Below are 27,528 nucleotides of genomic sequence, written 5' to 3' on the forward strand. Positions count from 1 at the left end.
GCATCACGCAGCCGAGAGGAACCCGGTGCGGGGACGGCTACCCTGTACCCCGCAGAGACCCCCCCCCCTCCCCACGCAAACAAGGAGGTGCCGCCTCCTGATAGGTGGAGCCCTTGTCAATCAAGCCGGCTTGGAGGAGAGGGGCGGGAGAGCCGAGGCTGACCGCTGATTGGTTGAAGTGGATGCCCGTCAAACTCGTTGCTAAGGTGGGGCTCGCGGTTGCTACGGTGTGGGCCGGCTTCGAGATTGAGCGGACCTCGTGGCGGTCACCTTGGTAACTGAGGGCGGGACCAAATCCTGGTCTTGCCTAGGCTATGCTGACAGGCTGGATGCTCTGTCAGTCAACACTGCAGGCGACGAGGACCTCGCGAAGCCGCCTTCCTATTGGTCCCTTTAGCTGTCACCGATTGATGACGTCAGACAGACCTCGCTCTCTCATTGGATGCTGCCTTGTATTCCATCGCAGTCGCGGGTGTGGGCGGGGCGGCGGAAGCGGAAGTTGGCGGGGACGCCATGGCGGGAGGGATGAAAGCGGTCCCGGGGCGACAGGGGATCCTGGGCGCGCTGCTGCTGTTCCTTCTGCTGCCTCCGCTACGCGGTGCGGGTGTGTGATGTGATTTTATACTGCGCTTTCACGGGCGGGGAGCAATGTCGCCGCGGGGCGCTGGATGGCTTCGTAGGTCCGGCTACGCGCAGCGCTCCGGGCCTGAGGGGCCTCGAGTGGGGCTGTGGGGGCTCACGTTGGGCTGGGGGGCTCCGGGAGGGGCGGGAGCGGTCGTGGGGTGACCCAGCGCGTCCCGGCTGAAGACTCGTTCTGTTCCACCGCGTGCGCACGGTGGGGTCCCTCGGGAGGAGGGCACCGCGCAGCAGAGCGGGTGGCAGCGGAATCTCGCGTTGCGTTTCTGAGTTTTCCTCCTCAGCTCTGCGCTGTGAAGGCGTTGGGGAGAAGGTGTTGGCGCTGCAGGAGGGCTCTGAGCGTTGCTGCACCACCTCGCACCACTTCTGCTACACCAATGTGCGCAGCCCCTGCTGGCGGGACATCTGGACCAGGATGCAGGTGAGGGGGGGGGGCATCCTCTCCCCCTCAACCCCCCCGGCCACAGGGCTGAGCCCACCCTGAGGATGCCCACGTCTGCTTTCTCCCCCTATGCAGATCCGGGTGAACAGCAACCACGTGATCCGTGTCACCCAGGTGGGCAGTGAGGAGGAGCTGAGGGAGTTGGAGGAGTCCAAGGTGTGGAATTTTCTCTCCTCCCTGCTGAAGGAGAAGCTGAACAGCACCAACATCGATGTGGATCTCTACAGCAACAAAACCTGCCTGAAGGTTGAGCTGCTGGAGGCTGACACCAAATACTGCATCGTGCTGTCCCGCTGTACGTCTGGTCTGTGGGCAGTGGGTCCTCCCATAAGGGGCTGCAAGCTTGTGCTGCTGCAAGCTTGTGCTGCTGCATACAGTAAAGAAAAATGGGCTTGCAGAGGAGGAATACTTGGATACAGAATGGGAGGGACACAGGGCACTTGTCAGAGCTTTGCCATAGGCGCTGCCTCTCCTTGCTTGCTGTCAGTGCGTCAGAGTGGAGCTTGCACTCAGCTCACCCTGCTGGGATTTCTCCTAAGCTGGGCTTGTTCTTCTTCCAGGGTTTGACCCTAAACTGTTCCTGGTTTTCTTCCTGGGCCTGTTGTTGTTCTTCTGTGGGGACATGCTGAGCAGGTGAGTTGCCTCCTGTCCCCCGTGAGCTGGATTTGCAGAGTGGCTCCTTCGTGTGCGTGCTGCGGGAAGGCAGAGTATTTCTGTCTGCTTCTCTGAGCCTGCAGGGCTTACCAGGCCTCGCTCTATGGGCCTCTGTGCAATTTCCCTGTGAAATTTTGGGAATGTGAGGTGCCTTTCTGTTGGCACCGGGCGCTGGGATGCTCAGCCTGCATGCTCGCAGGGTTTACTGCCAGCAGGAATGTTTGTACGCAGACATCATCTCACAAGCTGTGAAACACCTTGTGTGCGTGTGTGATCTCTGCAGGAGCCAGCTCTTCTTCTACTCAGCTGGGATAAGCATTGGCTTGCTGGCCTCGCTGCTCATCCTCATCTACGTGATGTCCAAGGCCATGCCCAGGGTGAGCAAACTGTGTGCTTTTGTGGCCTTGTTCTGTTTCGTCGTGGATCTGGTCTCGCGCAGAGCAGGATGCGGCAGTTGAAGGGATGCAGCCGTCAGTGTCTTCTGCCAACAGCCTCTCTTGATTCTCGTGTTTCCTCTCCTAGAAAAGTCCTGTTTACTTCCTGCTGCTCGGAGGCTGGTCCTTTTCCCTGTACCTGCTTCAGCTGGTCTTCAAGAACCTGCGGGAGATATGCAGGTCCTACTGGCAGTACCTGCTGGGTAGGTGTGGGCTCTCAGACCCGCCAGCTCACCACGCCACGCGGCTCCTTCTGGAGCTTCAGCATGTTGGTGGGAAATATTGGTGCCTCCTGTGGCCTCCTTGCAGCCGACGCTGTTTCTGAGCTGCCGAGAGGAGCAAACTGCAGCACCGGGTTTGGCTGCAGCCCCGGCAGGCGCTGCTCAGCGTCTCCAGGTTGAGGCAGCGCCAAGGGAGCCCCTGCACCTGACTCCTCTGCTCTCCTGCAGGTTACCTGCTGCTCATGGGCTTCGTGAGCTTCGGAGTGTGCTACAGGTACGGCCCGCTGGAGAACGAGCGCAGCATCACCCTGCTGTCCTGGGCCCTGCAGCTCCTGGGCCTGGCGCTGATGTATCTGGGCATCCAGATCCGCCCCGTCGCCGTGGCCTTTGTGCTCATTGCTGTCTGCACCAAGAACGTGGATTTCCCCCTGCAGTGGATCTATGGTGTCTACAAGTGAGTGAGCGCTGCTGACTCTCGGTTCCCCGGTCCGGGTGAGCTGCACAGACCCTGCACTGCAGAACCAGGGTGTTTCTCTGGGGTGGGAGCACAGGGGCGGTTGTGCCCCTCCTCCCCAGCTTGGTGTGATGCAGCATCGAGCTGCTCACCGCTGGGGCCTCTCAGGAGCAAGATGCAGAGCCCAGAGGGATGCGCTGTGCGCTGCTCCTGGGGCCCAGCCTGGCCAATAACTGGTGCTGTTCTGCTGGTAGGAGGGCACAGAGCGCCTGGCTGGGGCCCAGCCCCCCTCGCCTGCTGACCGAAGAGGAATATCGCATTCAGGGGGAGGTGGAGACACGGAAGGCCCTCGAGGAGCTTCGAAACTACTGCAGAAGCCCAGATTTCTCTGCCTGGACTGCAGTGTCCCGCATCCAGTCTCCCAAAAGGTAACATCCCCTGGCAGCCAGGTGGCCAACCTCACCTGGAAGCTCGCAGTTGCTCCGTGCTGCCACCTGTGGCTTCAGAGAAAGGGAGCCCGAGGCACTGGAGATCCCTGCAGCGTGGAAGCAGGGTGTGCAGCAAAGCAAGGACAGATAATGCTGTTATCATAAAAAATCATAATTGCTGATGATACAAAGTTGGGAGGATTGGCTGACACGCCTGAAGGCCGTGCTGCCATTCAGCGAGAGCTGGACAGGCTGGAGAGCTGGGCAAAAAAAAACGGATGAGGTTTAACAAAAGCAAGTGTAGAGTCTTGCATCTGGGGAGGAATAATTCCATGCACCAGTACAGGTTGGGGATGAGCTGCTGGAGAGGAGCTCTGCGGAGAGGGACCTGGGTGTCCTGGTTTACAACAGGTTGGCCATGAGCCAGCAGTGTGCCCTTGTGGCCAAGAGGGCCAATGGCATCCTGGGCTGCATTAAAAAGAGCGTGGCCAGCAGGTGGAGGGAGGTGATCCTCCCCCTCTGCTCTGCCCTGCTGAGGCTTCATCTGGAGCTCTGCGTCCAGTTCTGGGCTCCCCAGCACAAAACAGACAGGGAGCTCTTGGGAAGAGTCCAGCGGAGGGGCACCAAGATGGTGAGGGGCCTGGAGCATCTCTGCTATGGAGAAAGGCTGAGTGAACTGGGTCTGTTCAGCCTGGAGAAAAGAAGGCTGAGAGGGGACCTGATCCAGGTCTATAAATATCTGAGGTGTGGGGGGCAGAATGGTGAGGCCAGACTCTTTTCAGTGGGGAGTGGAGACAGGACAAGGGGAAACGGCTGGAAACTGCAGCATAGGAAGTTCTGCACCAATGTGCAAAGGAACTTCTTTACAGTGAGGTGAGGAGCACTGGAACAGGCTGCCCAGGGAGGTGGTGGAGTCTCCTGCTCTGGAGATGTTCAGGTCCTGCCTGGATGCCGACCTGTGCGACCTGCTGTAGGGAACCTGCTTTGGCAGGGGGTTGGACTCTATGAGCTCTGGAGCTCCCTTCCAACCCCTACAATGCTGTGATTCTGTGATAACCGCAGCCCTGGCCCAGCCTCTGTGCTGGATGCAGCTCTGCCCGCGGCTGAGCGTGCACCATGAGCACTCAAAGCCGCTCCCTCGTGCCAGGGCACTCAGATGCAAGCACACAGTGACTTTCTTTGCTGCTTCTTCCCAGGTTTGCTGAGTTTGTGGGCGGTGCCTCCCACCTCACTGCCAGCGAGGTTTCCTTCCACGAGCAGGAGTTCGGCCTGGGCGGGGTGTTCCTCGAGGAGCAGCTCTTTGAGGAGGACGAGGAGGAAGATTTTCTCCATGGAGAGACAGCATGGGCTGCTTGTGGTCCCACAGCCCACCTGACTGCTGATTGAGGTCAGCTGCCCCACAGCCCCAAGGGAGAGCAGCAAAACCGCTGTGGCTCCTCACTTCCCTGACACCTGCAGTGCCCAAAACCCTCAGCTCGGGGCTGAGCTGGTGTCGCTGTGCCCAGCATCTCCGATTCCACCCCAAGCTGGGCTGCTGCGAGCCTGGCTCTGCTGCGGAGCTGCTAGGAGGATGAAGGGTAACTTTTCCCAGGGTAACTCCTACCCAGCTGAGGCACAAAAGCTTTTATCAGCGCAGCTCTCGTTGGCAGAAGGGTGCAGGGAGCTGACGGTGGGGACACTGAGGTCTGTGCTGCTGGTGGGGCACGCTGGTCCTGACTGGAGGTGGACTGGAGCCATCCTGGTTCTTGGTGCATCTGCTTGTGGTGCGCATGCTGAGCCCTGTGCCCAGTGCTGCTGCCACAGGGGGCAGAAGGAGCCCCTTTGCTCTGCTCTGCACTGCACTGCTCTGCTCTGGGTGCCCACACCCTCTCTGCCAAGGGCATCTCTGCCTTTCAGGGTGTGAATGGAGCAAAAGGTCTGTCTCGTGTGCGTGTCCCCACGGGCATGGCACGTTCCTGAGGGGAACTTTGGACCTCTCCTGACAGTACCTGCGTGCTCAGCACCTGCTTGCTGCCGGGCTGCTCCTCCTCGTGCTGCTGCTCACCAAAGGTGCCACAGGGCTCCAGCTGTGACTCTGCCCAGTTTTAATACCAAAAACCCCGTGCTTCCGGGGCAGAGATGCAGCTCTGAGGGCTCCTCTGGCTCATTGCAGAGCTCAAGGAACACTTGTGATACGGGTCCTGCTCCCAGCGTGGGGGAGCTGCTGCTGCTCTCTGCTTTCAGCCCTCGGGGGCCGTTCCCACAGTGCAGGGTGGGAGCTTTGCTGCTGGCAGTCGGGGCAGTCAAACTTTGACAAAGCGCAAGCGTAGAGGAAATGCCCCCATCTATGCAAGGCTTGGCAGTAAACCTGCCCTCCTGCTGCTGCCTGAACGCCCCTCGCTTGTGCTGCTGCCCCTGGCTTTGCTGTTTGTTTCTGGCCCAGGTTTTCTTCCCTGCCCCCCTGCTTTGGTACAAGCAACCCTTATAGCTACATCTCCTCCCCCGTGTTCGTTTCATGTGGCTAACGCAGACCGATGATTGTATTTTTTAATAAAGGTGTATTTTCATGACTGCGAGTCTCATGCGCCCATTCGTTCTGCTCCCCTCTGCCCACTGCAGGGTCCTTTGCGGGCAGCCCAGGCTCAGGCGTCTTCCCGGGAGTGGCCCGGCTGCTGCCGGCTCTGTACCTTGCCCCGGTTTCCCGGAGCCCCGGGAGGAAGCTCCTTTTGTTTGCTCGGCCACAATCGCGTTTCTCTGCTTGTTCCTGCTGCGGGGAGGCGGCGGCGCTGCGGGACCCCGCGCGGGTCTGGGAGCGTCGGCTCGGGGCGGCTGCCGCTGCTGCGTGCCTCAGTTTCCCTGCCCCGAGGGAGGGCCCTGGGCCCCCGCCCCTTCGTGGGCCGGACGGGGCCGACCCCAGTGCGGGTCCTGTCCGGGAGGCAGCCCCGGTTCGGCCACTCCCGCAACTGGCGTCCTGCAAGCCGCAGGTGAGAGCCGACCCATCGCTCCCGGCGGGGGCACCGCGCCCCAGGGGGGAGGGGGACCGGGAGGCGGCACAACGGGACCCCGAGCCCCGGCCCTGCGGGAAGTCTCGGCGCTGCCCCGGTGCTGCGGGGGGCTCTGGCTCCAACCCCCCCCTTCGACGTCGGGGCTCTCTGTGCCGCTCCCGGCTCGGAGGACGCCGCAGCCCCTGCGGGGTCCCGGTCGGCCCCGTTCTGCTCGACGGCTGCTGCCACCCCCCCCCCCCCCCCAGCCTCTTCGCCACCCCCCTCCCGTGAACTTTCCCCGACCCTGACGGCAGGGCTGGGTTTACAGGTGAAGCGGGTCTGAAGGTCGCGGGGAGCGCACCAGGTGAGGGCGGGAGTTGGGCGGAGCCGCGACCCCTTAGGTGTCCCCCCCAGCCCCGAGCTCAGCTCCCCCCGGCCCGGAAGGAGGGAGGAAGCGGAGGCTGAATTAATCCCAGCCCCAAGAATAGGGCCCAGGTGTCCCCGCTTCCTGCCGGCTCTGCGCTTCTCCCGGAGCTGCCCTGAAGCCTCGAAGAGGAGCGGGGTACCCAGGGCAGCCCCACCGCTCTGCCCCAGGCACCGCGCAGCCCCCAGCCATGGAAGCCACCGCCTCTCTGCTGGACGCTGCGGCCGTCGGGGATCTGGTGATGCTGGACCCGCTCAGCGAGGAAGCCCTGCTCCGCACCCTGCAGGAGCGCTTCAGCCGCGAGGAGATCTACGTGGGCACCGGGATGCGGGGATGGGGAGGGGAGTGGAGACGGGGGGGGGGGAGGGGGGGGGAGTGTGGGGTCTGGGATGGGGATCCGGGATGGATATGGGGTCTGGGATGGGGATCAGGGATGGATATGGGGTCTGGGATGGGCTGGGAGCAGATTGCTGTGTCCTGGCCCTGCACTCACGCTGCCGCTCACCTGCAGACGTACATTGGGGAGGTGGTGATCTCAGTGAACCCCTACAAACCATTGCCCATCTACACCCCCGAGAAGGTGGAGGAGTACCACAACTGCAACTTCTTTGCCGTGAAACCCCACATGTGAGCACGGAGATACTGTTAACCCTCTGTCCTGCCAAGGCTCCTGAGTCCCCCCCAGTGCCCCCAAGCCCCTTGCCGAGTCCCACTTACCCACAGCTACGCCATTGCTGATGATGCGTATTGCTCGCTGCGGGACCGGGATCAGGACCAATGCATCCTCATCACTGGTGAAAGTGGAGCTGGCAAGACAGGTAGGGTGGGCTGGGAGCTGCAGGGCTGCAGGATGGGGGGTCCCAGGTCCCAAGGCTGACACCCCCATTGCAGAGGCCAGCAAGCTGGTGATGTCCTACGTGGCGGCCGTGAGCAGCAAAGGGGAGGAGGTGGACAAAGTGAAGGAGCAGCTGCTGCAGTCCAACCCTGTGCTGGAGGGTGAGTGCCCCACACACCCCAGGACTCATCACCCCCCCAAAACTGCACCACCTGGTGCTGCATAACCCCATCGTCCTCCTCCACAGCCTTTGGGAATGCCAAAACCATCCGCAATGACAATTCCTCCCGATTTGTGAGTGAGAGGGGAGGGGGCGTGGGGAGGGGTCCCCCTGGGGCCCACTCACCCTGACCCCATCCCCGTCCTTCAGGGCAAATACATGGATGTGGAGTTTGACTTCAAGGGAGATCCTCTGGGAGGGGTCATCAGTAACTGTCAGTGCTGCTCCCCTCCTCCCCCCGGGGTCTCAGCCCCACCTGCGCTGCAGTGACTCTCATTCCCCCCCCCGCAAACCCTGACAGATCTGCTGGAGAAATCCCGCATCGTCCGCCACGTGAAGGGCGAGAGGAATTTCCACATCTTCTACCAGCTGCTGGCGGGGGGCTCAGCGCAGCTGCTCCGTAGGTCCCAACATGGAGCTGGGGGGGCTGGGCAGGAGATGCCTGGTGTTGGGGACTATGGCTGAGATTCAACCCCTCACCCCCACCCCAGAGAAGCTGAAGCTGCGCCCGGACTGCAGCCACTACGGTTACCTGAACCGTGAGAAGTCAGTGCTGCCCGGCATGGACGATGCTGCCAACTTCCGTGCCATGCAGGTATGGGGGCACGACCCCCCCCCCCACTCCCCAAGCACCCCATGGCTGCCCCCAACCCTTCCCTTCCCCCCCAGGATGCCATGGCGATCATCGGCTTCACACCCGCCGAGGTGACGGCGCTGCTGGAGGTGACGGCCGTGGTGCTCAAACTGGGCAACGTGGAGCTGAGCAGCTGCTTCCAGGCCAGCGGGATGGAGGCGTCCAGCATCGCCGAGCCACAGGGTATGGTGGGGCGGGGGGGATCAGATGGGCCCCCCCCCGATCCCCACACAGCAGCCCCAGCAGCGCTTTGTCCCGCACAGAGCTGCAGGAGATCAGCCAGCTGGTCGGGCTGGACCCCAGCACTCTGGAGCAGGCGCTGTGCTCACGCACTGTGAAGGTGCGGGATGAGAGCGTGCTGACTGCGCTCAGCGTCTCCCAGGTGAGCAGGGTGCCCCCCTCCCCCTCCCCTTGGGCTCGCACCCTGGGACCCCCGTGAGCCCCCCTCCCCTCTCCCCAGGGCTACTACTGCCGTGATGCGTTGGCCAAGAACATCTACAGCCGCCTGTTCGACTGGCTGGTGGACCGCATCAACGCCAGCATCAGGGTGAGCCCCCCGGTCACCCCACAGCCGTGTGCTGACCCCCACCCCCCAGCAGGGAGGAAGCTCAGTCTCTCTGTGCCCCAGGTGAAGCCAGGCAAGCAGAGGAAGGTGATGGGAGTCCTGGATATCTACGGCTTCGAGATCTTCCAGGTGAGGACAGCAGGAGGGCTGTGGGGCGGGGGTCTGCAGGAGGGATGTGGGGTGGGGTCTCCAGCACAGATCTGCCGTTCGGGTCGCTTATCTCATAGGACAACGGCTTCGAGCAGTTCATCATCAACTACTGCAATGAGAAGCTGCAGCAGATCTTCATCTTGATGACGCTGAAGGAGGAGCAGGAGGAATACGTCCGGGAGGTAACGCCGACCCCAAAGGGATGTGGCTCCGGGGAGCCTCAGTGGGATGGGGAAGCGCCTCAGACGGCCCCACAGCACATCCCTTCCTCACCGCCCCCAACCGGGAGAGCAACTCAATGGCAGGAAGGCGGGGAGGGATTCGGGATCCCGTCTCGGCGGCCGGACGTCCGCTTCCTGCCCCGCAACGACAGGGGGTGCCCATGGGGCAGGGTTTGTGCTTGACACCCCTCTGCTCCCAGGGCATCCAGTGGACCCCAGTGGAGTTTTTTGACAACAGCATCATCTGCGACCTCATTGAGAACGTGAGTTCCTGCCCACAGTGTGGGGCTCTCAGGTCCTGAGGTGGCTCGGGGGGCCGATGCTCTGCGCTCGGGCATTTTGGGGCAGCTTTGGGGTGGGCTGGGGGTGACGCTGTCCCCCCGTGGCACAGAGCAAGGTGGGGATCCTGGCCATGCTGGACGAGGAGTGCCTGCGGCCCGGCACCGTGAACGAGGACACCTTCATCACCAAGCTGAACCAGATCTTCGCCTCCCACAAACACTACGAGAGCAAAGAGACTCTGAACGCCAAACACGTCACCGACATCAGCCTGCCGCTGCGCTGCTTCCGCATCCACCACTATGCTGGGAAGGTGCAGGGCCCCCTCAGCCCCGTCCCTGGGGAAAAGCAGGGCACCCATCCCCACCCCATCCTTTCCATGAGGCTGGGGCACACGCTGGCCCTGCTCCCACTCCCCTGACCCGGTCCTCATCCCAGCCTTTCTGTGGCTCTGGCCCTGCTCCCATCCCCAGGTGACCTACAACGTGACAGGCTTCATCGAGAAGAACAACGACCTGCTGTTCCGTGACCTGTCCCAGGCCATGTGGGCCGCCCAGCATACTCTGCTGCGCTCCCTCTTCCCCGAGGGCGACCCCCAGAGACCCTCCCTCAAACTGCCCCCCACCACCGGCTCCCAGTTCAGGGCATCCGTGGCGACGCTGATGAAGAACCTCTACACCAAGAACCCCAACTACATCAGGTAGCGCCAGGCGGGACCACGCGTGTGGGTGCACAGTGGGACCCCCCGTGCCCACCGCTGCCCCCCACCCCTCCCCAGGTGCATCAAGCCCAACGACACCAAGACGGCAATGCTCTTCACTCCGGATCTGGTACTGGCCCAGGTGCGCTACCTGGGGCTGATGGAGAACGTGCGGGTACGGCGTGCCGGCTACGCCTTCCGCCAGCTCTACCAGCCCTTCCTGAAGCGCTACAAGATGCTGAGCAGCAGGACCTGGCCCCACTGGATGGGCAATGACAGGTCAGGGGGGGAAAGGAGGGCCTGGGCAGTTGCACATCCCGCAGCCCCACTGCTGTGGGGTGCAGGGTCCGAGCATCCCTGCGTGCTGCAGGGAGGGCACTGAGGTGCTGCTGGCGGAGCTGCAGTTCCCCCCCCGAGGAGCTGGCATATGGCCACACCAAAATCTTCATCCGCTCACCGCAAACTGTGAGTGTGGGGTTGGGGGTTCTGGCTGTGGGGGGGGGGCATGGGGTGATTCCTGCTCTGAGCCCCCCCAGTCCCTCTCTGAGCCTCCCATCCCCTCGGGGGTCTCTGGGTGATACCACAGCCCTCAGCTCTGCTCCACCTGCAGCTCTTTGACCTGGAGAAGCGGCGCCAGCAGCGCGTGGCCGAGTTGGCCACCCTCATCCAGGCGACGTTCCGCGGTTGGCGCTGCAAGAAGCAGTACCAGCAGATGCGCAAGAGCCAAATCCTCATCTCCGCATGGTTCCGCGGCCACGTGGTGAGGAGGGGGGTCCTGGCTGTGCTGCACCCTTCCCCATTCACCCCCTGGCCCAGGAGTGTGGGGGGTCCAAGGGTGTGACCCCCCCTGCTCCCCCTGCAGCAAAGGAACTGGTACAAGCAGATGAAGCGCTCGGTGCTGCTGCTGCAGGCGTACGCGCGGGGCTGGAAGGTGAGCGCTGTGCGCCACGCGGGCGTTCGGGGCCACGCTCCGGGGCAGTGATGCAGTGCCGGGGGGGGTCCTGCTCCCCCCAGGACCGTCTCACCCCATCTCCCTCCATCTCTCCTGCCTTTCTCCCTTTCTCTCCCTCTCGCTCGCTATGCGTGTTGGTGTTTCCCCCTCCTCCTTTGGGCTCTTTGGGTTCTGGCTGTCCCTCTGCAGTCCCGCCGGCTCCTTCGGGAGCTGAAGGTTCAGCGCCGCCGCCATTTGGCCGCCAGCACCATTTCTGCTTACTGGAAAGGGTATCAGGTAATGGGGTGCCCCGCTGCGGGGCTGTGCACCCCTGAGCTCCTCTGCTCTGCTGTCCTGCTGCGTCCGGGGCTGTCTGTCTGTCCGCCCCGGCTCTGCCCACCCTGTCAGGGCAGGGCTGTATGGGGAGGGGGGTGGGAGACACATCCAATGGGGAACACTGAGGGCGGGGGTCCCACCCCACGGGGTCCCACATCCCGCTGACTCCCGCTGTCCCCAGACCCGCAGGACGTACCGCCGCTATTTCCGCTCCGACGCCCGCACGCGTCTGTCCAACTTCATCTACCGGCGGATGGTGAGCAGCGATGGGATCAGCGCCTCCCCGCCTCCCTGGGGCTGTGCCCAGGGACCCCGCCCACCCTTTGTGCCCCCCGCCCAGGTGCAGAAATACCTCATAGGGCTGAGGAATAACCTCCCCCCGATGGCGGTGCTGGATCAGACCTGGCCTCCCGCACCCTATAAGTTCCTGTCCGACGCCAACCAGGAGCTGAAGGGCATCTTCTACCGCTGGAAGGTGGGGGGGGGGGGATCTACGGGTCCCCGTGGCAGCGGGGGTTTGGCGGCACTGCATCACCCGGCCCCCCCACGCTGCCCCATCTCTGCAGTGTAAGAAGTACCGGGAGCAGCTCTCCCCGCAGCAGCGCGCCGTGCTGCAGGCCAAGCTGTGCGCCAGCGAGCTGTTCAAGGACAAGAAGGCGCTGTATGCACACAGGTGCGCTCACACGCGGTGGCCGGGGGGGAAGCCTGGGGGTCTCGGCTGATCCCCCGCCTTCAATCCACAGCCTGCAGCAGCCCTTCCGTGGTGAGTACCTGGGCCTGACGCAGAACCGCAAGTACCAAAAGCTGCAGGCGGTGGCCAAGGACAAGCTGGTGATGGCCGAGGCGGTGCAGAAGGTGAACAGAGCCAACGGGAAGGTGAGCCCCGTCCCGTGGGGGGGTGTGGGGGGGGCGCAGGGCTGCTCTCACTGCCCCCCAACCCACAGACGGTGCCGCGGCTGCTGCTGCTCACCACTGAGCACCTGGTGCTGGCCGACCCCAAAGCAGCACAGCCCAAACTGGTGCTCAGCCTCAGCGACATCCGCGGAGCCTCCGTCAGCCGCTTCTCCGACGGGCTGCTGGCGCTGCACCTCAAGGAGGTTCGGTGCCACACGGAGGGGGTGTGGGAGGGCAGCGGGGGCTGGGCGGCGCTGACCCCTCCAAAACACCGCCCCGCCCTACAGACGTCCGCTGCTGGCGGCAAAGGTGACCTCCTGCTGGTGAGCCCCCACCTCATCGAGCTCGTCACCCGCCTGCATCAGACCCTGATGGACGCCACCGCGCAGGCGCTACCGCTGAGCATCGCCGACCAGTATGCGGGGCCGGGGGCGTGGCCTACGTGGGCGTTTCCGGAAGGGGCGTGGTCGGGAGGGGGGCGTGGTCTCAGCTCGGGGTGTGTCGGGAAGAGCGGGGTGGAATCGGGCTGCTCATTGGGCAGGATGAGGTGCGGCAGGGGGCGGGGCCGGATTGGAAGCAGCTCGTTGGGCAGCGGGAGGGGCGTGGCCAGGCGAGCCCCCAGCCCGCCGCCCATCTCCCCCAGGTTCTCCACGCGGTTCCCGAAGGGCGACGTGGCCGTCACCGTAGTGGAGTCGGCCAAAGGCAGCAGCGACGTCCCGGTCTGCAAGAAGCGCGGCAGCCACAAGATGGAGATCCTGGTTCACTGAGCGGGAGGGGGGGCCGGGAGTCCACCGCACCCCCTGCGCCGCACGGGAACTGCTGCCGTCCCGTGAAACGTGTTCCGGCGTCCCATTAAACTGCTGCCGTCCCATTACACGTGTTCCGGTGTCCGTACGTGGGGGCTGTCATGTGGAGGTGCCCCCCTCCCTGCTGCATACCAGGGTTGGGAGTAGGATGCGGCACAGAGCGCAGCACAGCACAGAGCCCCCCCAGCCCCCCAAGCTCTTTCCCTGCCGCCTGATTGCAGCGAGTGCTCGGCTCTGCTGTGATTGGAAAGGCCCCAAATTGCAGCCACTTTTCCCATTAAGTGAGAAAGCGGCGCCTGCATCCAAGTCGCAATTTCTGGGTGGGTGGCACTGCAGTCCCCCATTCCCTGCCCCCATCTCCACCCCCACTGCAGGACCCCCCCCTCTGCAGACCCCAGCTCTGTGCAGATCCCCACGCCACCCAAAGGGACCCCCACTGCCACTGCTGCAGCACCGGTCCTGGGAGTCCCCACGCAGCCCCCATCCCCTCCCACCTCCTTTTCTCTCCTGCTCACGTCAGGCTCTGGGAGTGGGATTTTGGCTCTAGGACTGGGATTTTTCCCTCCCTGCACGTCACCCGCGTTCTCTGGCAGAGCTGACAGCTCCCGGTCGCGTCAGCAGCTCCCAGGTGGGGCCATGTCGTGCACGGGCACCATGTGCGGGCAGCGTGCACGTGGGGGGGGCACGTGTGTGTGCAGGGACACCTCGGGCTCCCCCCCCTCCCCGAGCCCCCCCGGGGCTGCATCCCCTCCCAGCACGGGGACCCGTCACCCATACATGGAGAGGGGCAGCGCCGTAAACAAGCCCGGGGCACTGCTGTGCTTCGTGCCTGCCTCGCACCCGGCACCACACAAGTAGGTGTTATTAATTAATTAGGCCAGCTCTGGCCAGGCTCCGATTTAATTAACATCCCCGGCTTTGCAGATGCTGCCCTGCCCCGGCGGCGCTGCCACGTGAGCAGCTGCGTTCCTGCTGCCATCCTGTGGGGTCTGCAACTCATCCCGGTGCAGCACTGGGGCTGGGCTCCCCCCACCCACGGACCCTCAATCTGTGCAGCTGTGGGGCAGGGATGGGTGTGTTCAGAGGGGGCTGAGCTCCACTCCGGGCCTGGGGTCACATACAGGGGGCCGGAGGGGACATGGCCACAGATGGGGCCACACCTGGGAGCGCTCTTGTGGGCTGCACAGGACTGGGACGGGGCAGGAGGCACGGGGTCTACGAGGTCTGATGCGTGCATCCCATTCAGGCGTGCATCCCGTACACGCACACAAGCTCAGCTGATTCCCACAGCACCGCAAACCCCCCCACAGCCCTCCTGCACGGCAGACCTGACCACCGGTGTGGCACAGCCGAGACGCAGGCAGCTCACGCTGCACACACACACCACGAGGCCGTGGCACCACCGGGCGTGCATCCCCCCCTGCACGGGGTGCAGCGGTGTCCGCGTGCCACCCCAACCCCTGCATGCCTGCGTGGGCCGCGTGCTGCGGTGCCTGGCGGTGTCACGGCGCCCGCGTGGGCGTGAAGTTGTGGGGTGGGGGTGCCACCCCCCGCGGCCCCCATTGGCGGCTCTCATTTCGCCCACCCACGCCGTGCCACGGGCAGAGCCCCTTATTTAACTCCGCAGCGGCGGTGGGGCTTCATCTCCATCGGGCTGAGAGCCATCGGTGCAGCCACCAGCGAGGTCACAGCCGGCGCTGAGCAGCCTGCACTGCATCCCTGCACCCCTCACCGCATCCCTGCACCAGGTACCTCGAGGCCTCTGGAGCGACCACCACCTTTGCTCCTCACCCTACGCAGCCTGGGGGGGGCTCAGGGAAGGGGGCAGCGAGGACTGAAGGCGCCACTGGGATGTGGGGAGGGCTGGGGGCTCCGGGCGCCGGGCTGGCCATCAATGTGCATGCAGCTGTGCGGGTATTGGTGACACCGTGGGGGTGTGAGCGTGCAGGGCTAACCTGTCTGTGGTCCCCCCAGGCTTTCCCCGTGCCCCCCCCCCCTCGCCCACCCCTGTTGCGGTTCCTGCTCCTCCTGCAGCCGGGTGGGAGCCCCCAGCCCGTGCCTCCTGGGTGGGGATTTGTTCCCAAAGCCGCTCGCTGCTCCCCGCCCAAGTTCTGCTCCGGGTCCGATACCGACGCTCACGCCCCCCGACCCACAATCCCCGTAGGACGATGCGGAGCCGCGCGCTGCTGGCCGTGCTCGCCCTGGCGCTGCCGCTCGCCCTCTCCGCCCCGCCGGGCTCCGCGCCGCGCTCCCAGGTACGGCCGCACCGTCGGGGCTCGGGGGTGGCACCGCGCGGCTCCGCTCACCGCTCCGCTTCCCGCAGAGGGGTCCCGGCCCGGAGCCGCTGCTCTGGAGATCCCGGGGCAGCTCGGGGGCCGTCGCCGCTCTTCTGCAGCTACTGCGGGAGGAGGAGAACGGTGAGAGCGGGGCGGGGTGGGGCGGGGTGCGGGGGGCCGGGCGGAGTTGGGGGGTCCCTCCCGGTCCCCGTGCGCGCCCCGACGGCAGCGCTCAGCACCCGTTTCTGTCTCCCGCAGGTCCCCCGGCGCCCGCGCCTCCTCAGAAGCGTAAGTGCTGCCCGCCTCGCACCGCGCCCGGCCCCGCAGCGGAACCGAGGCGGGGCCCCGCGGAGAGCACAGCGCGGAGGGGGCCGGGCCGGGCCGGGCGTGCGCTGACGGCGCTCTCTCCGCAGGAGACATGCACGACTTCTTCGTGGGGCTCATGGGGAAACGGGCGGCAGAACCCGGGAGGGCGGCGGGGGGCAGCGGGGGCGCGGCCGGGGCGGGACACGCTGAGCGCGGCCCCTCCGCCCGCTGCTCCCCAGGACCCCCCCCGGACCGCCCTCGGGTTGCCGGCCCCCCCCCCCCCCGCGCCTTGAGGAGCGGCCTCGACGGGGCGGACGGGACGCGGCGGAGCCTTCGCGGGAGCCCCGGGGCCGCGCCGAGAGCGGAACGCGCGTGTCCGAACCGCGCTGTACGCGCACCGCACGCATACAGCACCGCACAACCCGGAGCCGCGCCCGCCTCTGTGTCTGCGCCGGGGTGGGAGGCGGAGGGGGTGAGAAGGGGAGGAGCGCGCCGCTTATCGTGACCCTCCCCGTATCGCGACCCGGACCGCCCCGCGTTCCCCCCCGCAGTTCCCCTCCGGGCCGCTGCGGCGCTGTGGCCCCGTCGGAGCGGGCGGGCGGCGGAAGGCGGCTCCGGTGGCGGCGGGCGCTCGGAGCGGCGGGCGGAGGGCGGAGGGCGGGGCGGTGCCTTTGTGTGAGCGAGCGGGGATGGTGCGGGGCGCCGGGCGGGTAAGGAGCGGCCGCAGCGGGACGGGACCGACGGCGGCGCCCCCAAGGGTCCCCCCCGGCCCCGACCCCGCGAGGATCGCGGCGGCGCGGCCGTTCTCACGTCCCGGGGCCGTCGGGGCGCGTTGGGGGCGGCCACCCCCCCCCGGCAGGGCCCCGGTTTGTTGGGGGGGGGGGGGTGGGGGGAGGTACATTTCCTGACCGCGAGATGCGGACCTCGCTACGAGACCCGCGGGAGGAGAGGGGGACGCAGACCGAGGGTGGGGGGTGGGGTGGTTGGGGCCGCCCCCAAGAGCATCCCACGGCCCGCGCTCCCCCCTCAAGACCGGCGGCCCCGGGCACGTTTCGTCGGAAGGAGCCTCCGCGGAGCGAGCTGAGAGCAACTTTCACTGCGGGACGGAGTTTGGGAGGCGGTTGGGTGGCTTCCATTGAGCCCTTCAAAGCGGGGGGGCTGCGGGGGCCTGGGGGGGACGATAGGGAGCTGGGAGGGGGAGTGGGGCTGGAAGCAGTGGGGCTGCAGGCTGTGCCTCAGCACTGTGCTGTGCAGCCCCCCAGGCTGTGCTGGGAGTCGGAGCCAGATCGTGCCCAGGCAGAGGTGATGGGGGCTGCGGGGGGGGGCATGGATGGGTCCTGATGCAGACAGGAGCGCTCCTGGGGTGGCTGCAGAAACAACCTTGGCCCCAAGATGAGCGGTGAGGGCATCTGTGGGGCAACGCTGTTCCTCCTTGCTCTGCCCAGCTCCGTCTGAGAGCTGTGCCTGTGGCTGTCCCACGGGTGGAGCGTTGGAGTGATGTCTCCTCGCTGAGGTTTTAACTTTTCTTCATGTTCCCCCCCAGAGCCCCTTGCCCTGCCACTTGCTGGATGCCGGGCAGCACCTGCTGCCCCCGCAGCTGATGAGGGCGTGAAGGAGCAGCTGAGCAGGAGAGGCCCCCCCCAGCTGCTAAGATGGGCATGAGGATCAAACTGCACAGCACCAACCACCCCAACAACCTGCTGAAGGAGCTCAACAAGTGCCGCCTCTCCGAGACCATGTGCGACGTCACCATCCTGGTGGGCTCGCGCTCCTTCGCCGCGCACAAAGCCGTGCTGGCCTGCGCTGCTGGATACTTCCAGAACCTCTTCCTGAACACAGGGCTGGACGCCGCGCGCACCTACGTGGTGGACTTCATCACGCCGGCCAACTTTGAGAAGATCCTCAGCTTCGTGTACACCTCGGAGCTCTTCACCGATCTCATCAATGTGGGTGTTATCTACGAGGTGGCGGAGCGGCTGGGCATGGAGGACCTGCTGCGTGCCTGCCACTCCACCTTCCCCGACCTGGAGAGCGCGGCCATCCCCAAGCAGCCCCCCCTGGCCTCAGGGGACGCCCGGCCAGGTGCTGTGGGCTGTGCCTCGGAGCAGAGCCTGGCGCTGGGGGACGCCCGGGGGAGTGCGGAGCACTTTGGTGCGGAGCGGGGTTACGTGCTGCATGGGGAGGGAGCGGGCAACTACAAGGAGGAGGAGAGGAGCGACGGCGGCCAGGCTGTGCCCCTGCTGCAGCCCCCGCTGCCCCCCAAGGACGCAGAGCCGGGGCCGTTCGGTCCTGGTGCTGTCGCAGCAGTGCAGCCCGGGCTGGGTGCTGGGAGCGTCATGCAGAGCTCCGCAGGCTCCTGCCAGCAGTACAAGGTGCAGAGCAACGGTGACTACGGCAAAGGTGGGTTCTTCACGGCTGATTCATCCCTGGACATCTCCACGGGGAGCAACTCGTGTCCCAGCAACAGCGAGCACTGCAAGGAGCCGGGCTTCGTGCCGATGGACGAGCTGCAGCTGGAGGAGCTGGGCGAGGACGAGCTGCATTTCGAGGATGCCAGCGAGGAGCTGGGGCCGTCGGAAGAGGTGATCGAACTGAGCGATGACAGCGAGGAGGAGCTGGCCTTCGAGAGCGACGGGCGCGACAGCAGAGCCATGCCCTGCCAGGTCTGCAAGAAGGTGCTGGAGCCCAACATCCAGCTGATCCGGCAGCACGCCCGCGACCACGTGGACCTGCTCACCGGGAACTGCAAGGTGTGCGAGACCCACTTCCAGGACCGCAACTCCAGGGTGACCCACGTGCTGTCCCACATCGGCATCTTCCTCTTCTCCTGCGACATGTGTGAGACCAAGTTCTTCACGCAGTGGCAGCTCACCCTGCACCGCAGGGACGGCGTCTTCGACAACAACGTGGTCGTGCATCCCAGCGACCCTCTGCCTGGCAAGGCGGGCGCCTTCGCCGCGGGGTCGGGCGCAGATCTGGCGTGCGCCGCGTGCGGGAAACCTTTGGCCAAAGATTTCCAGACCGTCCGCAACCACCTCCTGGACCACGTCAACCTGAAGAGCCAGACGTGCGGCGTGTGCGACCAGCGGCATCTGAGCCTGTGCAGCCTGCTGTGGCACGCGCTGGCACACCTGGGCATCGCCGTGTTCTCCTGCGCCGTGTGCGCCAGCAGCTTCGTGGACCGGCAGCTGCTGGAGAAGCACCTGGCCGTGCACCAGAGCGCCGAGGAGGCCCTGTTCCGCTGCCACTTCTGCGGGCAGAGCTTCAAGCTGGAGGCGGCGTATCGCTACCACGTCAGCCAGCACAAGTGCGGCAGCGCTGTGGATGCCCGTCCCGGCTTCGGCGAGCGGCTGCAGCCGCAGAGCTTGCAGAAGAGGAAGCTGCCCGAGGAGTTCCTGAGCGAGGAGCTGGCGCTGCAGAGCCAGCCGGGCAACAGCAAGTACAGCTGCAAGGTGTGTGGGAAGCGCTTCGCCCACACCAGTGAGTTCAACTACCACCGGCGCATCCACACTGGGGAGAAGCCGTACCAGTGCAAGGTCTGCCACAAGTTCTTCCGCGGCCGCTCCACCATCAAGTGCCACCTGCGGACGCACTCGGGGGCCCTGATGTACCGCTGCACCGTCTGCGGCCACTACAGCTCCACGCTCAACCTGATGAGCAAGCACATCGGGGTGCACAAGGGCAGCCTGCCCCCCGACTTCACCATCGAGCAGACTTTCATGTACATTATCCATTCCAAAGACGCGGAGAAGAACGCAGACAGCTGATGGGGTGAGGCAGGGCAGGGCCGGGAGGCGCTGCAGAAAAGCGTCATTGGTTTTATTTAACGGTCAGGCGTCGTGGATGGATTCCTCCTTTTTCTTTTTCTTTTTCCTTCTTTTTTATTTCTTGGCCTTGCTAGGCTTTTTAGACTGTACGAACCAACAGCACGTGAGCTACGTCACCGTTCCCGAGAAGTCTGTCGTGTTTACTTACCTCTGATCCCATTAGAGGCCACCGAGTTTTGTGTTCTTAGCGTTTCTCACTAGGTTCTGAATCTAGATTTTGTTCTGAAACCTCTTCGCCCACTGACTCGGCCGACCCACAGTCAGAGCTGACCCACAAACCGATGCTGCTACGACTTTCTGACCTCAGCAGAGAGGGGCAGAGCTGGAGCGGGGCAGCGCCGGGCGGGAAGGAGAAGGGAAGCAGAAAGGAAGGAAGGAAGGACTGACGGTTCCAGGCACGGCGCGGCTTTGGGCGCAGCTCGGGGGTCGCAGCGCTGCGTCGCCAGCTGTGTTTACACCGGGAAGGACGGGGCCGCCCCATTCCCGCATATCCCGCTGTGGGGCAGAGACGAAGAGGAACAAATGTCCCAGACACCGCAGCGCGAATCGGGGCCGCCCTGCAGTAACTCTACTACCTCACAAACAGGAAGCGCCTTCGGGCCGCCGCGGGTCGCGCTTCTGCACAGAGAACACTGATAACGGAGCGGACCGAGCGGCCCGGCGCCGCGAGCTGGGAACTCGGGGGTGCTCCCCCCCGCTCTGCTGTGACCTTGGGCAAGTCACTTCACCTCTTTGCCTCAGTTTCCTCATCTGTAAAATGAGGGTGGTGACCCTCGTGGTGCCGACCTACCTCCCTGGAGCGTGCTGAAGAGCACCGGCTCGCGCCGCGCCGTTACCAGAGCGTGGAGGGGATGCGTCCCCGTCCCCCCATCCCACCACTCCGTCGCTTTGCTCCCATTGTGGCCGTCCTGCTGACAGTAGATCCTCCAGTCCCGTCCCGGTGCTGCGGAAGGAGCCGGTGGTGATGCACGCGGTGCTGCTCCCTGCAGGACTCCCCGACTGCTGGGATGGATTTTGGGGGGGACCGCCCATCCCCAAAGCCTCGAGGCCCCCCCGGAGCTGCGGGCGCCCCGCGTCCGGCCAAGCTGTGAAGCAAAAGCCTTTTGTGCACATAAACCAAAAAGAGAAGTTTTACACTGAAATGCTATGGGGCAGAGCAACCCCAGCCCCCACCCCACCACTGAGCGTGGGGACAGAGCCCTCCCTGCTGGCTGCTGTGGGGAAGGGGGGGCTGCGGAGCACTCTCACCCCCACTGTCTCTGTGTTGAATCCTTCCCTGTGAATTGTTCCATGTGGAAACGCGATGGGAGTGAGCTCTGCTCTGCTCTGCTCTGCTCTGCTCCCCCAGTGGCACTGGTTCTGGGGAGGGCAGCCCCATGTGCCACCCCCCCGCAGCGCACCCCGAAGGACCCCCGTCAAGGAACAAAGCAGAAAGAAGAGCGGAACGCGTTGCTGTCTAACCTCCTCGTTAAGTTAATCGTAGGTACTGACCTCCTGATATTTAAGTGTTTACTATCTATTTGCTGTAAAGTTTTGTATATTTTGTAAACTTCCTCCCCCCCCGCCCCCCTCCAGATCGTAGATGTCTAAAATCGTTGTACATCAGGTTCTTTTATACTCCATTGTTCAGCACAAAGTGTGGTTTTTTATTTAGAATAATAAAAGCGGAAAACGTTGACCTCTCGTGCTGCATTTCTTTATTAAAAAGATTATTTGTGAGACAGGAGTGGGAGCCGGGGGGCAGCTCAGCACAGGGGGTGGCTCTGGGGGGGCACAGGTGTGTTGGATTTCCCCACAGTGGGCTGAATCAGTGAAATGTAGCAACACGCATGCGTGTGGAGTTGGAATACGCTGCTGCGTGGCTGTGTCACGCGCCTGCTGGCTTTGCTGTTGCGTGCTCAACTTCGTTCCTGCAATGAAAATGAGCTGGGGGACGCAGGAATTGCCCCAGCCCTGGGCTGCAATGGGAGAGCAGTGGGTGCAGCAGAGGGGCTGGGTGGGGAGCTGCTCCTGCTGCTCTGTGCCAGGGGTTCGGTGCAGCCCCGGTGCCGGGTCTCCCCGGCACATCCTGCCCTGTGCTCCACGGGGCGGTGAGCATCCTGTCCCTGGATCCGGTCCGATTTGCTTATGCTTCACTTTCTTAGGCAGCTCAAGGCCTTCAGATGGATGAATTCCCTCCGGTGGCACTTTCACCTTCCCCTGCCCAGGGCCCAACCCACGCACAGTGTGACTGAGCAGAATTGCAGCCAGGAGAGACTTTGGATGCTCCGACTTCTTGCCCGTGGGGTCCCGTGCTGCTGAATGCAGATGGGACCCCCAGCTCTCACCCCAGAGATGACTTAAGGATGAAGACGGCCGCTCTGGGTCTGAGATGTTGCGCTGTAAAGCCGTGCTGAGCCGTTCCTCCCTGCAGCAGCCCGACGCTGTGCTGTGTCAGTGCCCTGCACCGCAGCGCCTACATTTGAGCCGTGCCAGGCCCTGCGCTGGTGCTGCAGCGGGAGCTGTGTTAAAGCAGCGGATTTTGCCCCATCCTGATCAAATGGCATCGGAGTGAGAGGGCAGCGCTCACCCCTCAGTGGGGTTCAGGTGTGAGCTGAGGGCTGCAGAGTGCGTGGGGCTGCATGGGGTCAGGGCGCACCGAGCGTCGCGTCCATCGCTACAAGCATGTCTCTAGGAAAGCGGAACATCTCTCTGTCTCTTGTTCTTACTTTGGCTAAATGGGTCTGATAGTGCTCAGAGGCGACACGGCCACGACTCCCGTTGGGCACATTGCCCTCACCTGCAGAGCGCGACGGGCGGCTGGCCAGAAAGCAGAACGCCACTGGGAGCCTGCCATGGGGAGCTGCCCGGCCCCGCGCCAACCTCAGGTGGGCACCCCGCTGCCTTTAGCTGGGTGCAGCGCCATCCTTGGCGATGATGACGGAGTGCTGCGTGGAGGAGGAGGAGCCCTCTGCGCCCTTCTGCCCGGACGCATCCTTGGGAACGTACCTGACCACGGCCGAGATGAGTTTGCTGCGGAAGCTCTTGCTGAGGAAGTTGTAGAGGACGGGGTTGAGGACGCAGTGCAGCAGCGTGAGGCAGTCGATGATGTCGTAGAAGAAGTAGAGGAAGTGGGCGAAGGAGCAGTGCAGGACGATGTGGGTGCCGTCGAGGGTGAGCAGCGTGAGCAGGACGTGGAAAGGCAGCCAGCTGAGCAGGAACGCCGCGATGTAGGTGTAGATGAGCAGGCAGTGCCTCCCCCCCTCCGGCTTGGAGCGCCGGACCAGCCGCGCCGTCAGCACATTGAACACTGCGATGATGGGGAAGGGGATGAGGAACCCCACGGCGGTGGTGGCCAGGCTGACCGCCAGCGCCCACTCATCGTAGGTCTCAAAGGGAGCCATGAAGATGCAGATGGGGTCCCCGGTGTTCACCAGCTGCATGTGGGACACCTCCACGAAGGGGATGGCGGCTGCCAGGACCCAGACGCAGGCGCAGACGACGCGGCGCACGCGGTGCTGGTGCCGGTGCCAGAAGGGCGAGGAGCCGCGCAGCGAGACGTAGCGGTCCACGCTCAGGCAGGTGAGGAGGAAGATGCTGGCGTACATGTTGGCAAAGTAGAAGTAATGCGTGAAGCGGCAGAGGAAGCTGCCCCAGAGCCAGGTGTAGTCCAGCATCACCTCCAGCATCCAGACGGGCAGCGAGAGCAGCACGCCCAGGTCGGCGATGGCCATGTGCAGCACGTAGAGGCTCACCAGGCTCCGGCCGCCGCGTGTCTGCCAGTTCACCCAGACCACCAGCAGGTTTTCCACCAGCCCCACCACGAAGATGGCGAGGTAGAGCACGAACACGGCCACGCGCTTGGCGTTCTCATCCAGGCTGAACTCGCAGGCGCTGTAGCTGTAGTTGAGGAGGTGGAGCAGCTCCGACAGGTTGTGGTACTCGCCGTACTCGCTGGGGGCGGTGGGCGTCTCGCTGGGGGCTGCCGTCGCCTCGGCCATGCTGGGAGCTGCAGGGAAATGGAAAGCGATGAACCGCGGTGCTGGGAGCCCCCCCGGCTGATAAGCCTTGGAGACCCCCACAGGTCACACCTCCCTGCGGCTTTCTGCCTAACCCTAATGATGGCCAATTGCAGCGCCGGGGCGTGGGACGCAGATCCAGCTGGGGGCGTCGAGCTGCTCACCGGGTTCTGGTTTACATCCCTCTGCCTTTTTGCCCTGAGGGATGTCACCGAGACCCCTCAGACCCCTCCAGAAGCAGCAGTTCTTATTTATGAGCGGAGAGGCTGCGGGGTGCAGCCTTCATTTGCAACGGGAAAAGATCAAAATGAATCGAGCAGAAAATCTGAGCAGCACAGCTGGGAAACAGGTGAAAACCGGCGGGTCTCTGCTGGCACAGCTCAGCTCTCTGAGCTTCTGAGGCCCTTTTTAATCCTACGGGATTTTCTTCCACCGTGCCAATTCCCACATCATCCCTTTAAAAGACCCTCAGCGGATCCCAGAGCGGATCCCAGCACGGCCCCAGCCCCGCGCTCACGGGGGACCCGACCCCGGGGCTGCCGACGGAACGGCCGCAACGCACAGCACCGCACAGCACCGCAGCCCCCCGCAGCTGTGCCCAAAGCCCCGGGGCTGCGCTGCGCTCTCCGCCCGCAGTGGCGGTGGGATCTCGGGGTGCGCGGACGCGGCTCACCGGGGGTGCGCGATGCGATCCTCGCGGCGTGGCTGCGGGAGCTGCTCTGGGCTTGCGGGGCTGCGCTCCGGGCTCCCACCCCGCAGGAAATGAGCGCGGCAGCCCCGTATCCTGAGGCGGCCCCGGGACGCGGTGTGTGCCCGAGGGCGGTGCGTTAAGGCAAGGGGGGGGGGACAAGGACAGGTGCTGCCCTCAGTGCAGGAGGGTCCGCAGCGCATCCATCCCCGCCCCATGAGGGATGTGGGGCACGGAGCCGCGGGCGGAGCGTGGCCGGGTGCGGGTGGGGGGAAAGGATCCCCGAAGCTGTGAGTCCGTGGGTTGGGGTGGGCTGAGGAACGCGCTGTGCCCGTCCCTGCGGCCATGCGCGGGGACCCTCGGGTTCTTTGTTGCGGAAAGATGACAAAAGCAGCACAGTGCGGTGCTGCGCGGCTCGGCACGGCACGGCGCAGTTCAGCACGGCACAGCGTGGCACAGAGCGGCATCGGCACGGTGCAGCGTGGCACAGCACGGCGCTGAGGGGTCGGGGCATCGCAACCCCCTGGTGCTGTCTCAGCGGTCGGAATGCAGCGCACGTCCATCCCCACAGCAGCTCCTGTGCCCGGCAGCAATTAATCAGCGGACAACAGCGGGGCAGCGCGCAGGGGAAGCGAGGGGGCTCAGCCTTGCCCCGCGTTGGGGAGGGGGCTGATAGGCAGAACGTTTTTGCCTCGGGCTGCAAGTCCTGCAGAACAATTGCAGGAAATCTCCTTTACAAGTGCAGACAAGGCATCGCGACCAACAATCGCTCGGAAGGAAGGCACGGAGGGAACAGGGAAGCGCGTGCACTGATAAGTGGGCGCTGTCTCAACAACGGGCGGGCGGCCAAAGAGCAAACAGGTACCGGCCCACGGGATTCGCTGTTTGCGAGCAGGAACGGGCGCTGCTTTGCCCCACGCCGAGGACGCCACGGGTTGGCATCGTCCTCCTGAAAGCGGTGCACGCGGTCCGGCTGGGGCGGATGCGCTGCGTGCTGGAAGCTCCCGGCGTTGGCGTTTTGCTTCTCGGGGGCTCAGGGAAGGAGCAGCGCGGAGCTCCGTTGGTGGTGGCACAGCAGAAGGGCTGCGCGGTGTGGGTGACCCCACCTGGGACCTGGAGGGGGGGTGGCTCCGCCGAACTCCTCTGAGCTCTGCTCTTCACAGAATTGGCACAGAATTGGGTGCTCAGGGGGCACCGCAACGAACGCATCGCCCCAGCGCGCTGAGCCCCCCCGCCCCATCCCCCCCCTTTTCCCCAGGGCCCCATTTGTTTGGAGATTGATGGGATAAGGGGCCCCTTCCTCTCCGGAAGGGCCGTGCTCAGAGGCCCCGGGTTGGGGTGGAGGGGCCCCAGGGAGCTCAGCGTTGGGGAGGGGGGGGGTTGGAGGCAGAGAGGCAAAACCCCACGGGAGCTTCTACCCCAAGGAGCTGAATCCGCATCCACCATTCCCCCGGCTTTTGCTGTTGGCAGCGCTGCTCCGAGTCCAATGCCCTCCCCACGCAGCCCCCCTCCCGCACTCTGCAGCCCACCCCAGGGACACGCAGGGAGAACGATGCCGTGCCGGCTGCTGGGATGCTGCACCCATCAAACCTACAGGAACTCTCTGCTTCGCACGAGGGCTCCTCGCACCCCGCACCCCGCACTCCGCATCGCCCCGCATCACCCCGGTCCCGCACGAGCTCAGCCCCCGCACGTGTCAGCGGAAGAAGGGACGCGGGTGGGCGGCGTGGGTCGCTCCTCAGTCCTGCAAGCAATAGCACGGCCTCGGGGGCCCATCTCCAAATCGTCATCGCTAATTATCCCTTAATTAGAGGTATGAAGGATGCATGAGTCACCGCCCACACATCTGATGTGCCGAACCACAGCAGCACCCATCGCTGCCAGCGGACTCCGAGGGCGCAGAAGAGGGACAAATGGAGCTGTGCAGCCCAGCTGGGAAGAGAGGGATCCTGGGGAGGGGGCTTTCCTCTCCTGCGCTGAAGGTGCAGCAGAGGATGGACCTGATTGCAGCCCCCTGCAGCTGCGGGAGGTAGGAGCTGGGCAAAAAGCACCCAACTCCCGAGGATGGCAAACTGGGGGCGGGAAGGATGATGCTGCGTTAGGAGTGAGCTGCTGGAGGGGCTCTGGCACGGCTGGAGCAACGCAGCGGGGCTTTGTGCCCCTCTGCCCGTAGCCCCAGTGCGGGCCGAGCTGTGAGCTCAGAGGGCACGAGGGCTGCTGCTGTAGAAGGGAAAAACGCTTTTAATGAGGTCCTGCACCCGCAGGAGCCCCGCGTGCAGCATGGAGCGGGCACAGGGATGCGCTCAGGGTGTCCCGCAGTCCGGTTTTGGCATCAGGAAGGCGACGAAGGCATCGCAGAGCCACGTCGGGCAGTAGCTGAGAGGCAGCAGGAAGAGCAGCGCGTCCCAGCCGGCGGCGTAACGGCTGCGGGGACTGCGGGACAGCAGCGCGTGTTGCACGCGGGCGGTGACGCGGGACAGGCGGGGGCTGCTGAGGCGGTGCAGGAGGGCGCTGCGACGGGCGTCTGTAGGGGGGGGGGGGGGGGGGTCAGGGGGGCGGAGGGATCCGCGGGGTGGCTGCAGTGCTGTGAGGAGGTGGGGGGAGGCACTAACAGGTCTCCAGGTAGCGGCGGCCGTAGGATGCCCGGGTCTCTGCCGGGAGCTGCGCCCACAGGCGATGCAGTTCCTTTGCTGCCGCTTTGGGGTCAGTCATCCCCGTTCGGAATCCACCGGGTTCAATGATAGAGACCTTCACCCCAAAGGGTCGCATCTCACGCCTGGATGGGGATGAGGACATCGATGTCATTGCCCCAGGACGGGACCCAGCACTGCCACCGCAGAGAAGGTGCTGCTCCAACCCTTTCCATCTTTGCACAACCGCTGGCTCCCACCCACCTAATTCACAACCCAAACAGACACCTTTCACAATCCCTCCCCACCTCTCCTTGCCTTTCCCTTCTGTTGGGACAGGAGTGGCCGGGGAGGAATGGTGAAAGCAGGGCAGAGGCAAAACAGCGCTGCTCCACGGCCGCCAAACCCCAAGAAGGACAAAGGCCGGGCTGTGCTGAACCTGAGGCTGTCAGAGAAGGCGTCCACACCGAACTTGGAGGGGCAGCGCCCCCCAAAGCCGGAGAGCCGGCTGAGCAGCGGGTGCTGCGCCCTGAGCAGCGAGGTGCCCTGCCTGACGCCAGCACCCCAGTGCTGCCA

The 27,528-nt window shown here is 64.6% G+C and overlaps 4 protein-coding genes and 1 pseudogene across 4 annotated transcripts; 3 read left to right on the top strand and 2 right to left on the bottom strand.

Annotated features, from left to right (window-relative positions):
- Positions 1–495: 495 nt before the first annotated feature.
- On the top strand, positions 496–5,818 carry NEMP1 (nuclear envelope integral membrane protein 1). The gene is made up of 9 exons (XM_042832553.1): positions 496–604; positions 921–1,057; positions 1,154–1,373; positions 1,639–1,711; positions 2,016–2,109; positions 2,255–2,369; positions 2,616–2,841; positions 3,096–3,269; positions 4,466–5,818. The coding sequence occupies exons 1-9, from the start codon at positions 514–516 to the stop codon at positions 4,653–4,655; spliced, it is 1,320 nt and encodes a 439-aa protein (XP_042688487.1). The 5' UTR covers positions 496–513; the 3' UTR covers positions 4,656–5,818.
- A 350-nt stretch (positions 5,819–6,168) lies between these two features.
- Positions 6,169–13,295, top strand: MYO1A (myosin IA). The gene is given in 30 exon segments (XM_042832559.1): positions 6,169–6,232; positions 6,827–6,969; positions 7,168–7,283; positions 7,380–7,474; positions 7,548–7,652; positions 7,739–7,785; positions 7,862–7,925; positions 8,013–8,111; positions 8,203–8,306; positions 8,381–8,528; positions 8,609–8,727; positions 8,806–8,892; positions 8,974–9,039; positions 9,138–9,242; positions 9,482–9,544; positions 9,673–9,873; positions 10,034–10,260; positions 10,339–10,539; positions 10,631–10,667; positions 10,669–10,725; positions 10,871–11,020; positions 11,123–11,191; positions 11,402–11,488; positions 11,709–11,783; positions 11,868–12,002; positions 12,094–12,200; positions 12,271–12,403; positions 12,472–12,624; positions 12,709–12,836; positions 13,065–13,295. Coding segments are annotated over 29 exon segments (3,225 nt in total). The 5' UTR covers positions 6,169–6,232; positions 6,827–6,846; the 3' UTR covers positions 13,189–13,295.
- A 3,754-nt stretch (positions 13,296–17,049) lies between these two features.
- Positions 17,050–21,314, top strand: ZBTB39 (zinc finger and BTB domain containing 39). The gene has a single exon (XM_042832560.1). The coding sequence runs from the start codon at positions 17,462–17,464 to the stop codon at positions 19,574–19,576; it is 2,115 nt and encodes a 704-aa protein (XP_042688494.1). The 5' UTR covers positions 17,050–17,461; the 3' UTR covers positions 19,577–21,314.
- A 2-nt stretch (positions 21,315–21,316) lies between these two features.
- Positions 21,317–24,326, bottom strand: GPR182 (G protein-coupled receptor 182). The gene is made up of 2 exons (XM_042832561.1): positions 24,308–24,326; positions 21,317–23,624 (listed from the first exon to the last, which is right to left on the bottom strand). The coding sequence occupies exon 2, from the start codon at positions 23,614–23,616 to the stop codon at positions 22,522–22,524; it is 1,095 nt and encodes a 364-aa protein (XP_042688495.1). The 5' UTR covers positions 23,617–23,624; positions 24,308–24,326; the 3' UTR covers positions 21,317–22,521.
- A 2,230-nt stretch (positions 24,327–26,556) lies between these two features.
- LOC122167757 overlaps positions 26,557–27,528 on the bottom strand; it is a 1,539-nt pseudogene continuing 567 nt past the window's right edge.

This window comes from Centrocercus urophasianus, unplaced genomic scaffold (genome assembly GCF_019232065.1).
Source record: "Centrocercus urophasianus isolate 14NV4802_14NV808 unplaced genomic scaffold, USGS_Curo_1.0 seq_383, whole genome shotgun sequence".
Classification (NCBI taxonomy): domain Eukaryota; kingdom Metazoa; phylum Chordata; class Aves; order Galliformes; family Phasianidae; genus Centrocercus; species Centrocercus urophasianus.